This window comes from Populus trichocarpa, chromosome 4 (genome assembly GCF_000002775.5).
Source record: "Populus trichocarpa isolate Nisqually-1 chromosome 4, P.trichocarpa_v4.1, whole genome shotgun sequence".
Classification (NCBI taxonomy): Eukaryota; Viridiplantae; Streptophyta; class Magnoliopsida; order Malpighiales; family Salicaceae; genus Populus; species Populus trichocarpa.
In genome coordinates, this window is record NC_037288.2 from 22,163,129 (window position 1) to 22,177,976 (window position 14,848).

General features: G+C 31.4%; 1 protein-coding gene and 1 long non-coding RNA gene across 2 annotated transcripts; one reads left to right on the forward strand and one right to left on the reverse strand.

The window, feature by feature from the left end:
• Positions 1 to 413: 413 nt before the first annotated feature.
• On the reverse strand, positions 414 to 2,713 carry LOC18098244 (uncharacterized). The gene is made up of 2 exons (XR_002981228.2): positions 2,539 to 2,713; positions 414 to 1,288 (listed from the first exon to the last, which is right to left on the reverse strand). It is a non-coding gene; the product is annotated as an uncharacterized LOC18098244 (long non-coding RNA).
• A 5,743-nt stretch (positions 2,714 to 8,456) lies between these two features.
• Positions 8,457 to 12,714, forward strand: LOC18098245 (SHUGOSHIN 2). The gene is made up of 9 exons (XM_006384894.3): positions 8,457 to 8,955; positions 9,203 to 9,249; positions 9,470 to 9,578; positions 9,674 to 9,697; positions 9,794 to 9,862; positions 11,522 to 11,560; positions 11,662 to 11,758; positions 11,861 to 11,921; positions 12,292 to 12,714. The coding sequence occupies exons 1-9, from the start codon at positions 8,791 to 8,793 to the stop codon at positions 12,590 to 12,592; spliced, it is 912 nt and encodes a 303-aa protein (XP_006384956.1). The 5' UTR covers positions 8,457 to 8,790; the 3' UTR covers positions 12,593 to 12,714.
• The last annotated feature ends 2,134 nt before the right edge of the window (positions 12,715 to 14,848 follow it).

Sequence of the window (14,848 nt, forward strand, 5' to 3'; positions counted from 1 at the left end):
TCTTATGAGCCGTGATTAGGCCTTTTGTGTTCAAACCATGCAGGTTCGACCATGGATCTCAAAAAAAAAAAAAAAAAAAGGTTTAAGCTGAAGCATCCCCTGAACAAACCATTTCCATCTTGAACATTTACACAGGATGCTTGTCCATGAAAAAAAAGTTCCACGAACATTCAGATACCCAGATCCATAAAGTGGCGCGGCTAACAGATCTAATAATAAACTACACCATTTTTTATGTTAAAGGTACCAAGAGAGGTGCGATTGTTTAAAACCAAGTTACAATCATTCTTGTCAAAAAAGTATTTGTAATTTCATTTACACCAAGCAACTATATCTATACATAATATTTTGGTAGCGGCCCATGTCTTTGGTATTTTTATTACCACCAACCATTCATAGATATGAGATTTCGATGAAAAAAAATAATCTTACAACCACAAAAAGGGTTTTACATAGTCTAATTTCATGTGTACATCTATAGCATTCAATTGCTGCCCGCACAATGGGTAGCATATACTTTACATGAGGAATGGTCACAATTGTGTGAATCATTGTACAAGGCAATTCTCCAAGCTTATGGGGTCTTTATGCAGTTCTAGCATATAGGGGTCTTTGCAATGTAGTTCTCCAAGCATGTGGTCTTTACAATGCAGTTATTCAAGTATATATAGGTCATAGCATGACAGAAGCGATAAATACTGAGCCAACTAGATCGCTTGTGTAACCTGACCGAGCCATTGAAGAGAATCATTTGTTGGATAAACACTGTCAGGTAACAAATCCAATGAGACACCAACAAATGATTGTCTTCAATGGCTCGGGTCAGACTACACAACTGACCTAATTGACTCAACATTTAACTCTTCTGTCATGGCATGATCTGCATATGCTTGGATATGCTTGCAGAACTACATTGGATAAGCCCCTATATGCTGGCAGAACTGCATTATACAACATTTCACACAATTGTGACAATTCCTCACATAAACCCGTATAAACAACAAGACTCATAAGAAAAAAGTGACCACCCAATGGCTGGGTCAAGGATTATGATTAGAATAACAAGGGCAATAATTCTAGACATGTGCGGGCAGCAATTGATTTGAAGTGAGCAGCTTCAAGTTTAACTTCACATGCACTCCATGCAACATGGACGAGCACAGTAACAAAGAATATGGTTATGATAGCATCGTGTGTTCTAAATGGAGAGAGTTCCATATGTCAATTGGATAAAGGTAGCCAGCGCTGCAACGAGAGAGAGAGAAATCTGGCATGTTTGTCCATTCCCCTATAAAGTTAAAAAATGAAACTGCTTTAGATCCAGAAACAAGTAATAAATCTAGAAAGTTAAACTAAAAGAATTATCAGCATGAAAACAATGCCCAACTACTTGCAGTGTTTTTTTCAGGGGGAACGGAAGGAAGGGGTGGGGTTCCCCTTCATCATACATGCCACATGACCTATAACAATCAAAAGCCCATAAACCAACTTAGTTGATTCAAAAAATGAAAGCCATTTATTCTGGTTTTGTCCCAAATGCCGCTGCAACTTAATGCAGTTGCAGAGCATGCATGAAGCATCTACCATGCCATGGTACTGCCAAACTCAGATACACATCTAACATCCCAAATGTAAAATTAGGGCGTCATGTTTCAAGCAAAAGATCAAAAAATCATACTAGAGATCCATCTACCAGAGGATCTGTGGGCATGAGTTGAAGAGAGAGCTGTGGCTTGCTGAAACTCATTGATCACAACACAAGAGGCAGAAAAGAGATGGGCTTGTGAAAGCGCCTATAGGTGATGGGTTGTTTAAGGATAAAATCCTTTACGTTTGTAAGTCAAAGAATTCTTGACCAAATTGCACCTATTTGTAGCCATTTCAAGATTTGATTTCAAGCTTCTCTTTTATATTTCTTCTTTCCTTCTCTTTCTGAACCGAATCCATTCTTGGATCAGTCTTTTCTCCAAACACTACACCTACCTCACCCAAACACCTTACATATTCCATCAAACACTTGAATTCTATATTGTATTGCAAAATTTATATTCAGGGAAGCTTCCCATCTGAATAAATTTGAGAGGGATACCCATGGATTTATTTACTGGGGAAGGCTTGAGCTACAGACAATTTATCACTTACCCACTTATAAAAATGTAAAGAAAGAAACAGAGTGGATCTGGTTGATTGGTCTAGTTCCTTCTCTCCTCTCCTAGATCTGCATGGTTCAACTAATGAACTTAATTCCTATCCCTGTACCAGAAGTTTCATCATCCGTAACTTCTTATTCTAAACATTACCCAAATACCCATGAATTCAACCCAAATTAATTAACAAACTCTAGATTCTTTTGAGCTCTACACCCTAAAACCTGGGAAAAAGACTAAGATCTACCCTTTTCACATGTATCTATACAAGAAATCTCAGCAAATCTCAACCAGAAAGAGACTACAGACAAGAACCTATGAATAACAAACAAATTCACTTAGCAATTGAGCTTCATGGCTCAAAATACAAATTCAAAAGCAAAATACTTACTTGTGAGATTCTTGGAATACAGCAATCCTCTCTCACAATCTCTTTACTGGAGCAGAAGGGAGAGAATGGGAGGAGGAGATCTGTAATTTTGTTAATTCATCAAAAAATAAATGTTGATAATGTTAGGAAAAAAAAAACAAATATAAAAGGTAAAGTATTAATCACAACCAACCAATAATGTAACCTTTTACCTACCTAACATGTTTTTTGTCTTTTTATCGGTGGAGTAAAGATTTTTTAAAAAAGTTTTTTTAATTTGTAAATATATTAAATTAATTTCTTTTTAAGCAACTTTTTTATCTTTTTCACTTTTTCTTCTTTTAATTACAACCTTCGATTACTTAATTAAATAGAATTAGAGTTGCAATTATTGTAGAATTACTAAATCAAAAAAAGAGGGACTAGATTGTAAAACATGAAGAATAATAAGTCTGATCTAAAATTTTTGCTAATATTTTTTTTGATCTATAATTTTTTTTTGGTCCTAAATGAAAGTGAGACTTGTTGGAAAATAGGGCTAGAAAGAAAAGGTAGTTGGCTATTACAATTCCAACCATAAAATAATTAATTTTGGTGCTCAATTATTCCATTTTAATAGGAGAGTTGGACAGTTGTTGCTATTCACTTCCAATTTGCTCAAAATAATAGATCAAGCTTGGAAAGATTTAGAATCTCAGGTTGATTTTTCTTTTTTGATAGATTTTTGGCAACTTTAAAGGCACAAATAAGTTTATTGAGTTATATATATTGTTTTTCATATGTTTTCAGGTCAAAATTTGTTTAAAAATAGATTGTTTGGTCCAAAAAATAAAAGGCCATTTTCTACCCAGTTTTTGGCTAATTAGACAACTAAAAACTATGCAAGCAAACAACATGTTGTCTATCTCAACAGATAACACGTTGTGTGCTTTATTTTTTTAAAAAATAAGGGGCAAATGACCCCTTAATAATAATAATAATAATAATAACAAGCAAGGTCAGGTGTATGGGTCTAGCCTCCAAGCCCACGCGCGCCTAGCTTGCTATTAAAGGGTCAGGCACCGAGCCTTACTTTTTTTCTTTTTATTTTTTTTATTTGGTTTTGACATGATTTTTAAATAATATTATAAATTTTTATTTGAGTTTTAATAATTTGTTTTTCAATTATTATATATCTAATATGAAAATAATAATAATATTAATAATAAATTGTTCATTAAAAATAGATTTAATTTTTTAAAAAATTTCTAAATAGATTTTGAACATGATTCTAACACATTTATTATTTTTTCAACTTTCAATCACACATAAAATATGGATATAATATTTTGATTTTTTAATTTGCTTTAGCAATCGTAATTATTTTTTAACAGAAACAATGATAAACAAGAAAGATGTTAATAAGAAAATTGATTTTAGACTTGAGAAATATATGTTTTGTGATTATTTAAAATGATTTGTTTTTTAAAAAAACTATTATTCTATAATTAGATTAAAAAAAATTGAAAAGTCACATGTGACATAAGATTAAATATCTTAATATACATCTTTATTTTAGCTTCATGACTCAATCTTAGGTTTATATTAACAAATTTATTATTATTTATTAACACATATAATAATTCTTGATTTATTTTATTGAACACATATATTGGCCTTATTTTGCAATGAAAATTTATATTGATGATTTTTTTTTCAAAATGATTATGTTTTTAGGTTTAATAACAATGCCAAATAATTCTTCAGGATCTGGACTTTTTTTTTTCAAAAGAGTTTTAGTCCCTTCATTGCGTAGCGCGAACATGCAAACTAGTAACATACTAAACAAAATGGCCAACAAAATAACATAAATTATATATAATAACAAACTTAAATAGAACTCAATAATATAGGGGTTGAATTATTTTTTGTCATCTTTGACCATATGCATGTGTGATCCGTATCTCGAGTTTAGTGCCCCTTAAATAGACTTAATTGTTATACATTTAAAAGGTCTTAAAGGACATAAAAGAAATTTTGGTAAAGATGAGACTCTTAAAATGTTTAAACATTATAAGAATGAAGTTGAAAATCAACTTAACAATAAAATAAAGGAAATAAAAAGTGATAAATATGGGGAATACAAAACACCTTTTGATAAATTTTGTTTTTAAAATGGCATTATTCATCAAACCACTGCTCATTATTCACCATATTAAAATGACATAAAAACCTAACACTTATAGAAATAATGCATGCCATGTTGATAAGTTATGGAGCCCCTTGAAACTTGTAGGGGAAGGCAATTATAACTGTCAACTATATACTTAACAAAGTATCTCATAAAAAGTTTCAAAAAAACACCTTATGAATTATGAAAAGAAAGAAAAACTTCCTATATATAACTCAAAGTGTGGGGATGTCTTGTAAAGGTGCTAGTACATAATCCTAAAAACCTCAAGATAAGATCTAAAACTATAGATTATGTTTTTATCAATTATGTTTATAATAGTAATGCATATCAATTTATTGTACATAAGTCAAGTATAAAGAACATTCATCCTAATATTATAATGAAATCAAGGAATGCCACATATTTTGAAGATGTATTTCCATTTAAAAAAACATAAGAAAATTGTTCACTTATGAGAATGACAAAGACACTAGTTCAAGTGGTCATATTCAACTAAAAGATGATGAAGTTGAACATAGAAGGAGTTCAAGGAAAAAAACAACCAAAATATTTATTTTTAAATTTCTAACATATTAGAAAATAAACCTCAGACCTACTCCAAGGCAATGTTTTGTCCTGAAGCTTACTAGTGAAATGAAGTAGTCAATATTGAAATATAATATATTATAAATAATCATACATGGAAACTAAGGGATTTTCTACCTGAAAGTAAACTACCAGGCCATAAATGAATCTTTAAAATAAAGATGAAAGCTAACAAAACTATTAACAAATACAAAACAACACTTGTTGTTAAAGAATTCAAACAATAAGAAGGTGTGAACTATTTTAATATATATTTCTCTATGTCAAAAATAACTTCCATACGAATGCTAATAACCATTTTATCTATTAATAAGCTTGAAATACATCAAATTGATATAAAAATAACTTTCTTAAATGATGACCTAAAAAAGATATTCACATAGAATAACTCAAGGGGTTTGTTATTAATGGATAAGAAAAAAAATCTTGTAAGGTTGTCGAATCATTATGTAATTTGAAATAAGCATCCAAATAATGACATGAAAAATTTGATAAAGTTATATTGTCAAATGAGTTCAACATCAATGAAGTTGATAAATGTGTTTATGTGAAAAACATAAATAAAAATTATATCATTGTATATCTCTATATATATAATATGCTCAATTAATCTTTAATTGCTTGTCATCTTTGGCTCATTTAACTCGTGATTATTTGATTTATGTACATTATTTACTAGAGATATTAATTAATGTGAGTAAAAACTAAAGTAAAATTAACAATAATGTGAATGAGGATCTATACTAGAGATTTGGCAAGAATAGTTTCACAAATAAACACCCCATGTCTCATTGACCACTAGTTTGATTTCGAACATTGGATTGGACAAGAGTCAATTTTTAGTCAAAACTAGGTAAATGTACATTTGAAAAAGATCACAATTTCTGTCTTTCACATTTACAAAGATGAGCAAACCTGATGAATATTTTCATGAATATTTACAAGAGAAAACCCTAACTCTTGTAAAAAATAACATCACTTCTATATATATATATATATATATACACGGAATTATACATGTATTTATTACATTAAACAAGAACTTTAAATTCTATTAAGACTTTACACTCATCATCCTCTATGTAATAGAACACATTGAATACTATTATAATATAATCCAAAATTAATTATCAGTGTCCAACATATATTAAACTTAAAGATAAGCTTCTTGTTAATCCAAAGTAGGGTTCTCATTACCAGTATCTTTAATTACACATTTCAGCCTCATTCTACTTGTCGTTTCATGTTTTTAAATAGTTCTTTTATGAGTAGATCCGTTAAATTATTCACAGACTTCACATAGAAAATAATGAAAAGAAAATACTTTTTTGTATATCTTTTTTTCTTTATGTAGTAACAGGTTTATATAGACTTAAAATATTATAATAAAACTATATGATTGTTAATGAAACTATATGACTATTAATAAGACAATTATATTTTGAATTAAATTGAATAGTTATTATTCAGTTTTATCCCAACAATCACAAATATCAAAATTAATTATGAAAAAAATAAAAGAAATGAACTAAAAAAAATAACCTCACAAACAAATTAAGTCCCGAGTTACAAGTGTCAAGTATCATCTTTTGATATTATAAATATTCATATAATGGCATTAGGAAGCCCACTAGAAGAGTCTATCCACCATGACTTTCACTCAATTTACTACATAATAGAAACATACACTTATAAACACTTAGGATTTAGTGTTTCTTTCTAATATGAGATATAAATCTTTTTTTTTTTTCACTTATAAACTACACCAACATGCTACGCTGTGAGTCAAATAAAAAAAAACATAACAAAAGATATCCAGGTTGTAGAGAATTATTTGACTTTGTTATTGAATTCGGCTTAACAGGTCAACCTTAAAACCTCTCAATTTGACTCCTTGCCTGGCTTAGATTTAAAATCAAACCATGTAAGAGTTGTCCCGATAAGACCTAGTCAACTTGGTTGGTCTAAAGGCAACTTGACCATCTTAAGTTTGTGGACGAAATTGAGAAAGAAATGGATGAAATTGACATTTAAAAGAAAACTCTCGATCTGACTCATTGCCTAGCTTAGGTTTAAATTTAAACCATGTGGAAGTTACCCCAATGTGACTTATTTGACTTGACAGGTCCAAAGATAACCTGACCGACCCAAGTCTGTGTATGAAATTGAGAAAAAATAGATGAAATTAACATAAAATATAAAACTCTCAGCCTAATTCATTGCCTAGCATGAGTTTAAAATTAAACCTTGTGGGAGTTGTATCAATGTAATCCAATCAACTTAACAGGTTTAAAGACAACTTGGCCAATCTAAGTTTGTGGTGAAATTGAGAAAAAAAAAACAAATGAAATTGACATAAAAAAGAAAACTCTCGACCTGACTCATTGTCTAGTCCGGGTTTAGAATTAAACTAAATGGAAGTTGTCTCGATGTGATCCGGTTGACCTGATTGGTCTAAAAATAACCTAAATGACTAAAAAGTCTGAAGATGAAATTAAAAAAAAATTAAAAAAAATAAGGAATTTAAACTATTTATATAAACAATAAAGCTCCATTAAAAATCCCAGTTGATTTATTATAAAACATAATTTGATATAAATTAATTGTCATGAAGGTTAGTGGCCAATGGATTGTTGCTAACGTTCAAGATTATTTACTTCCTTGGTTCGATATCAAAAGCAAAATGCACTATCCTTATTTGAATAATTTTAATTATTTTTCATAACCTGATATTTTATATTTTAATTTCAAGACTTTGAATATATAATAACCAAGAAATATTTAAAAAAAAACATCTTTCGAGGAAACTAAAGAATTCTTAAGAGTATTATTTATTTTGAATAAATAAACAAAGAGGAACAAATGAGCTACTTGTAATTACATATAATTTGAATTCATTAAAGAAAAAAGGATTAAATTTAAATGAAGCATAATAAATATAAACGAATGTGTTAGTATATTAAATAGAAAAACAATTATAATAATGATTAGACAAGGGGAAAAAAGGTTGTTAATTTGAAAAGGAAAATTCAAGAAAAAAATACCTATAAAAAGAAAAAGGAAAAGGAAAAAAGAAAAAGAAGAGATTCCGAAGAAGGTTCGGAAATTCAAAAAAGAGGTTCGGATAGATATTGGCGCTTAGCTTCAGGAAGCCGTTAGAACTCCAAACCTGCTCTCCATACATACGGTAATGTTTTCCATCTATTGGCCCTCTCTCCTTTATTTCTCTTTCGTTTTCTTTGGACCAAACCAAAAACTTGATTCCACTCCCAAATTAAACACTTTCCCTTTTCGTTGATCCATTCCCTTCTCTTTATCTCTTTCTCTAATACTTTGAAACCATTTGATTTCTTGTATCAACTCTGTCTTGAAGATTTTTGGTTTCTTTTTCTTTTGCTCTAGAAACCAGTTTTGGACCCAAAAACACCATCCGCTTCACTTGCTTTTAATTTCTGTAGAAATCGCATTTTCTTCCATATCCTTTTATTGGGGTGTCAAAGAGGAGTTAGAAAAGCATGAAGGGAGACAGAATGGAAAAAAGATCATCATTTGGTAACATAATGAGGAGAAGGCTCTCTGATATTACCAACACTCAGTCACAATCCAAATTTGTTGGCCTCATAGAAGAACAGCCAAGGATTCCTGAATGTACTCAAGACTTAATTGATCAGCTTCTTCTGGTACGCATATCATTTTCTTTTTTCTTTTGGGTCATTTACTATGAATGCACATGCATATATGGGGATATGTCCTTAAGATTGTACGGGAAGAATTAGTCTGGTTGATTCGCAACCTAGTACTAGAATGTCCCTTGTCGGCGAGAAAATGAAAGAAATGAAATGGGTTGATTTCTTTTAGTGGTGCGGTAATCCTTTTTGTGGAATGAACCTTGCATTGAGTTGGCTTTTGTGTCTTTATTTTTTTTAGGTGAAACAGGAAAAGGCAGTGCTGCTGAAACTGGTAGAAGAGAGAAAGTATCCTTTGATTGCTTTATTTATTCTTTTGTTTGTTTAATTGCCTTTGTGTGTTTCTTTGTTTGTTTGGTTGTAGAGAAAGTAAATATGGGAAATTGGACAGGTAAGAAACCTTACTCATTTCACTATTTGGGATTTGGGATCTAAGAAAAAGATTGCACGTCTAACACAAACAACCAAATTTTGATGGATTTGGATTTTCTTAACTATGATTGAACAGTAAAATTATAGAATTGAGTGGAAATAAATTGCGGGATCTGCGAATGAATTATCAGAATTTGCAGTTGCAGAACTGGAATCTTGCTCAATCAAACAGCCAGATGTTAGCAGTATGTTTCTTCCATGCATCAATATTTAAAGCTAATCTCATTTGCAGTAGTATAATTTTGAGTGATATTTGATTGTATTCTTTCTTATTTAACAGGAGCTTAATTTAGGAAGAGAAAAGGTGAGTTTGTTTGAAACACCAACTGCTTGCCTTGAATTCTAGTCTTTTGTTTCCTTTGGTATGAGCCTGATTCAGGAACCGGTATTGTCATTTCAGCTGAAGGCACTGCAGCACGAAGTTGTATGCAAGGATGCCTTACATAAAGCTAGAAATCTAGAAGCTCAGGTTAGTTTCACTTTTCATCCTGCTATTCATCGTCAGAGTCCATTAAAATGGTTGAGTTTGAGATGCAGCAGAACACACACAACTCTGCATATTCTGTTTCATGGCATTGCATTATCGAGTGATACAGAAAGTGAAAACGAGTAGAATACTGTTTTAGGACTTTAATTAATTCAGGATAAAACCAATCTCATTAATAAATTCCGTAAATGCTTGTAACCCAAGAGTGGACTGGATACTATCCATCACAAGCTGTGGTTTAGAAATGCCTCGATGCTTGGCAAGAGTCATGCCTTCCCTGGTTTACTGCAATGTCTTCTGTTAATGTATATAATGTATATATTTGTTCCACATCGGTTAGAATGAGATAGACTAGACTATAAATAGAATACCTCTCTTGTAAACGAATCATACCATTCAATACAATCATGCTACAATTCTGTTAATGTATATATTTGAGGAACACTAATATAGTGGCTCTGATACTAAGTTGAATTTAAGAGAGGGAGGGAGGGAGACAATACAAAGAGAAAAGAATTGTATTGAATGATGTGATTTGTTTACAAGAGGTGTATCTAGTCTAGCCTAAGTGGAAGGTTTCTCCTTCTAATCGATGTGGGCAAACATATCATATACAGTGACAAGTATTGTTATCTTATAGTTACTTGTCCTGACATCTCTTATATTACTAGTCAATTCTTCTCTCCTCTTTGCACGCCCTATTATGTCTCCGTGACATCTCTTTGCCCACTCTTCACTTGAGCTTCTTGCCTACTCGGGCAGTTGACCCCATGATTGTAGATTCACAACTGGCTATTACTTCTTCCTTGGTGATTCTTTTATTTCTTGAGCAGCAAGAAGCAACTAGTTGTCACTCGATCCAGCACAGAATTCGAGAATTGCGCCTTTACTGATACAAATTGGGAACTTCTTTTGCTTCGATTGTTACTTTAAGAGATGGGTGTCACTCATTTTACTTCCACAATCATCAGCTGTGATTATCAGAGTGCTATCTAGATTGTTCACAATGATATATTTCATTAACGCACAAACGCACAAAACATATTGAGATTGATTGTCACTTTGTGCATCACCATCTCACTCATAGCACCATTGGACTATTGTCAGTTTCTTTTGTTGGTTAAACTACTGATATCTTCACTAAGGTGCGTACTCCTGAATGTCTTCAGAATTTAGTTTCAAGCTCAAGTTGGTCTCCATTTTACCACCTTGAGTTTGTCCCGTACCAGTTAGAACGAGAAACCTTCCCCTCAGGCTAGACTACTCTTTTGTAAACAAATCACACCATTCAATACAATTCTCTTCTCTTTATATTGTCTCACTCCCTCTCTTAAATTCAACTTCTTCTATGCAATTTCATGAGGGATTTTAATCTTTTTCAGCCACACGCTTCTTCTTCCGGTATGATAAACTTTGGCATTATAGAAAAATTAATCTCTTCCTCCAATCATAGTCGCGTTGAACGGTTTTAAATCAACATGGACATGTGCATTTGGAGCAAGTTTGACTCCAATTCAGTGACATTTCGAAACATATAGGAAAGGGATCAAGGGAACATATTTTAGTGCCAGACCTGAACTGGTTTTAATTGGATGAAAGTGTCCCTTAATGTCATTGACAATGAATCTTGTTGTTATGCAGGGAAAAGCAGACGTGAACTGTCAAAATGCTGTCTCCCAGGTGAGTCTCTTCAACTTTATGTGTGTCAACAAAATTGTTAAAACCATTCATAGCTTCTTACTTTTTTATCACTTGAGCACATTATACATTGTTGGTTCAAGGAAGTGGAAAAGATAGAAGAAGCAGAATGCTTGCCAGAAGCTAGCAATGATATCAAACCCTGTGGTCGCAGCGGAAGACGCACAGGAAGAAGTCGATGTAAGCATTTTGACCTAAAATGGCTTCTGAATGCCAAGTAGTTTCTTTTGTTTCTCAATTGCTTGCGCAAGGTACTCAACTCTCAAATGACTTGCTGTGCAGCCATGGGCCCTTCTACAACAAATCGAAAAACTGCAGAAAAAGAGAAGACTGAAACCAAAAGGTTAGTTCACTTCCACCAGTTTCTCAACAATCAAGTCTTCAATACTAAATGGAAATGGGTCTTGAACGCGGTATTCCATTCTCCACGGGGCTAAAACCTTGCAAGTTTATGTAGAAAACCATTTTGTTAGGGTGATATTCTAGTAATAAAAGGATTGCTCCCTATATTCTAGTAATAAAAGGCTTGCTCTCTATATTAGAGTTTGAGAACATTGAGAACATTAGAAGCAAGTTAACAAGAAAATGAGCACTATGCCAAGTTCTTGAGCATTTTTTGGTGTTTCACCGTTCTGTATCTCGCCACAATCGTTGTAATTGTACATTTTCGAAAGTACATTAACCTTGAAGCCTGCATTTCCCCTGTGCTGCAGGCGTTGTGTGCGAAGGCAATCTGCTAGGTTTAAATCCCAAGAGCGGGAACCTGCCGAGAAGTTATTCGAGATTGAGGTTGCCAAGTTTCCAGTTTCAAGAGATAAGTCAAGGAAAGAAAATGGTCTAACTTCATCTATCACGAAGGAAGAAACTTGTGGAGCAGGAAATGAAGCACAGGTATCGCTTAGATCTTCTATCGGAAGGCCATTGCGAAGAGCAGCCGAGAAGGTGCAATCCTACAAAGAAGTTCCGGTTAATGTAAAAATGCGCAGAGCAGAATTCACGAATGTACAACTTTGAGTATTCGAAGAGTTATTTTTATATTGCATGTTTTCTAAATACAACATTGTATAATCTATGGATGATTGTGGTTTGTGTTGTTGTCCTATATATTTATATCATAGGTGGTTGTAAGTTGTTCATGATTTTATTTTACTGCAAAAGGGTTTCAGAGATAACCAACCGTCCATGAGGACAACTCAACTATCACAAGTGTACTATCTTGTCTGAATGGCGTTGCGTTAGTTTTTGCACGGTTTTAAAAAAATACTTTCAACTAGGATTACGGTCTTGTTTGTTTGCTGAAATGTTAATTTTTTTTAAAAAATAAATTTTAGAAAAGTAAATTACAAGAAAGTGAATTATTTTCTGATGTTTGATAGTGTAATAAAAAATAAGTTGGAAAACATTTTCCAGTGTTTGGTTATGTCATAGAAAATAAGCTGAAAAATAACTTATTAATATTTTATTTTTCTTAAGTTTATTAAAATAATGAGGAACAAATCTTACAAATTAAAAAGTTGAATGAGAGTTAATTTTTTTTTAAAGTGAATTCTAGAAAAGTGAATTACGAGAAAATGAATTATTTTCTGATGTTTGATAGTGTAATGGAAAATAAGTTGGAAAATATTTTCCAGTGTTTGGTTATGTCATAGAAAATAAGCTGAAAAATAACTTATTAATATTTTATTTTTTTCAAGTTTATTAAAATAATGAGGAACAAGTCTTACAAATTAAAAGGTTGAATGAGAATAAAATTGAAAAAAAATATAATTTCATAAATTATCTCAAATAAAATAAATAATAATCAAAATAATAGAGATCAAATATAAAAAATAAAAAAGATAAAAGATGAAGAAATTAAAATAATAATAATTACCATTTCATAAATTATTTCAAATAAAATAAGTAATAATCAAAAGAATGAGGATCAAATTTGATAGATAAAAAATTTCAATAAAAAAATGATAAGAAAAAAACAAATAACAATTATAAAAATGAGGACCAAAGTTAATATAAAAATTAAATTTTAAGAGATGAAATTGAAAAATAAATATTCAAAACAAAATATATATAGCAATCAAAAGTTTGAGGACCAAATTTGATATAATCAGCAAATAATATGACATTTCTAAATTTTTCACAACTTCCGGAAAGTGTTTTCCGCTCAAATTTTTCAGGAAAACACTTTCCTGAAAACCAAGCCAAATTTTTCTTTGACTGAAAAGTGTTTTCCGTTGACCAACTTTCCTAATGGCAAACAAATACAGGAAAGTTTGGAAAGTGGTTTCCCGGAAATCACTTTCCGGGAAACAAACATAGCCTACAAGAGAGATTATATTGAGTAACATGTAATTTATCATCAAAAAATCATCTCAATCCAATAATTTAAGCTATTAGGTGAGGTTCTAAGATATGATTTATATTTTTTTCTAACATACTCTTTGAACTTGAAACTTGCACAGACCCACGCTATCTTTTGCTTAATTTTTTTTATCAAATAAATAAGGATGGTAAAATTCGAACTCGTAACCGCTTAGTCATCAAGAAAGAACCATCTCGACCCAGTAGCTTAAACTATTAGGTGAAGTTTTAAGATATAATTTATATTTTTATCTAATATATATATATTGACTAGGATAAAACATAAACCATCAGGAAAAATGAATTAATCAATAATATCCTGGGCATTTATGAAGCAAAATTCTTTAAAATTCATGGATATGCAGTGCAAACACACCATGGATGAATCTATGATGGTCAGGGCCGTCACTTGAGTTTTAGGACGTGAAGTTCAAGCCCCCAAGCTGTATCAATGAAGACCAGATAAGAGGACAACAAGCCCATCCAATGAAATTAGACACCACACTGGATTTTTTTGGGAAAAGGTAGAGTGACCCAACTCTTCTTCAAGCATGATTGCATTATCTGTTCATGTTCATAAACTTAGAGGTATACTAATATTAACATTTCTCATTTTGGTATTCCAACCTTCTCAATTAAGCACCTTCTTTAATCTTTCTTTTCTAATATGGTTTTATTTTTTAGTAAAAGTGCCCTCCAAACCAGTAATAAACAAAGATATCTTAAATTAAAATAAGTTTTTTTACTATGAAAAAAGGCTTTTAGTTAATGTATGCTGCCTAAGTATTGCAGCGAGATTATAAAATATATTATGGTTAATCAAGATTAATATATAAAATTATTAACATAAAATATATTATTTTAATATATTGACAGCAAGGGATACAGATGTGAGCTTGAAACCATAATAGC

Coding starts and splice junctions, on each gene's coding strand:
- LOC18098245 (XM_006384894.3), top strand. CDS start 8,791: ATGAAGGGAGACAGAATGGAAAAAAGATCATCATTTGGTAACATAATG. Junction 9,863..11,521: donor CTAGAAATCTAGAAGCTCAG/GTTAGTTTCACT, acceptor GTTGTTATGCAG/GGAAAAGCAGACGTGAACTG. Junction 11,922..12,291: donor GAGAAGACTGAAACCAAAAG/GTTAGTTCACTT, acceptor CCTGTGCTGCAG/GCGTTGTGTGCGAAGGCAAT.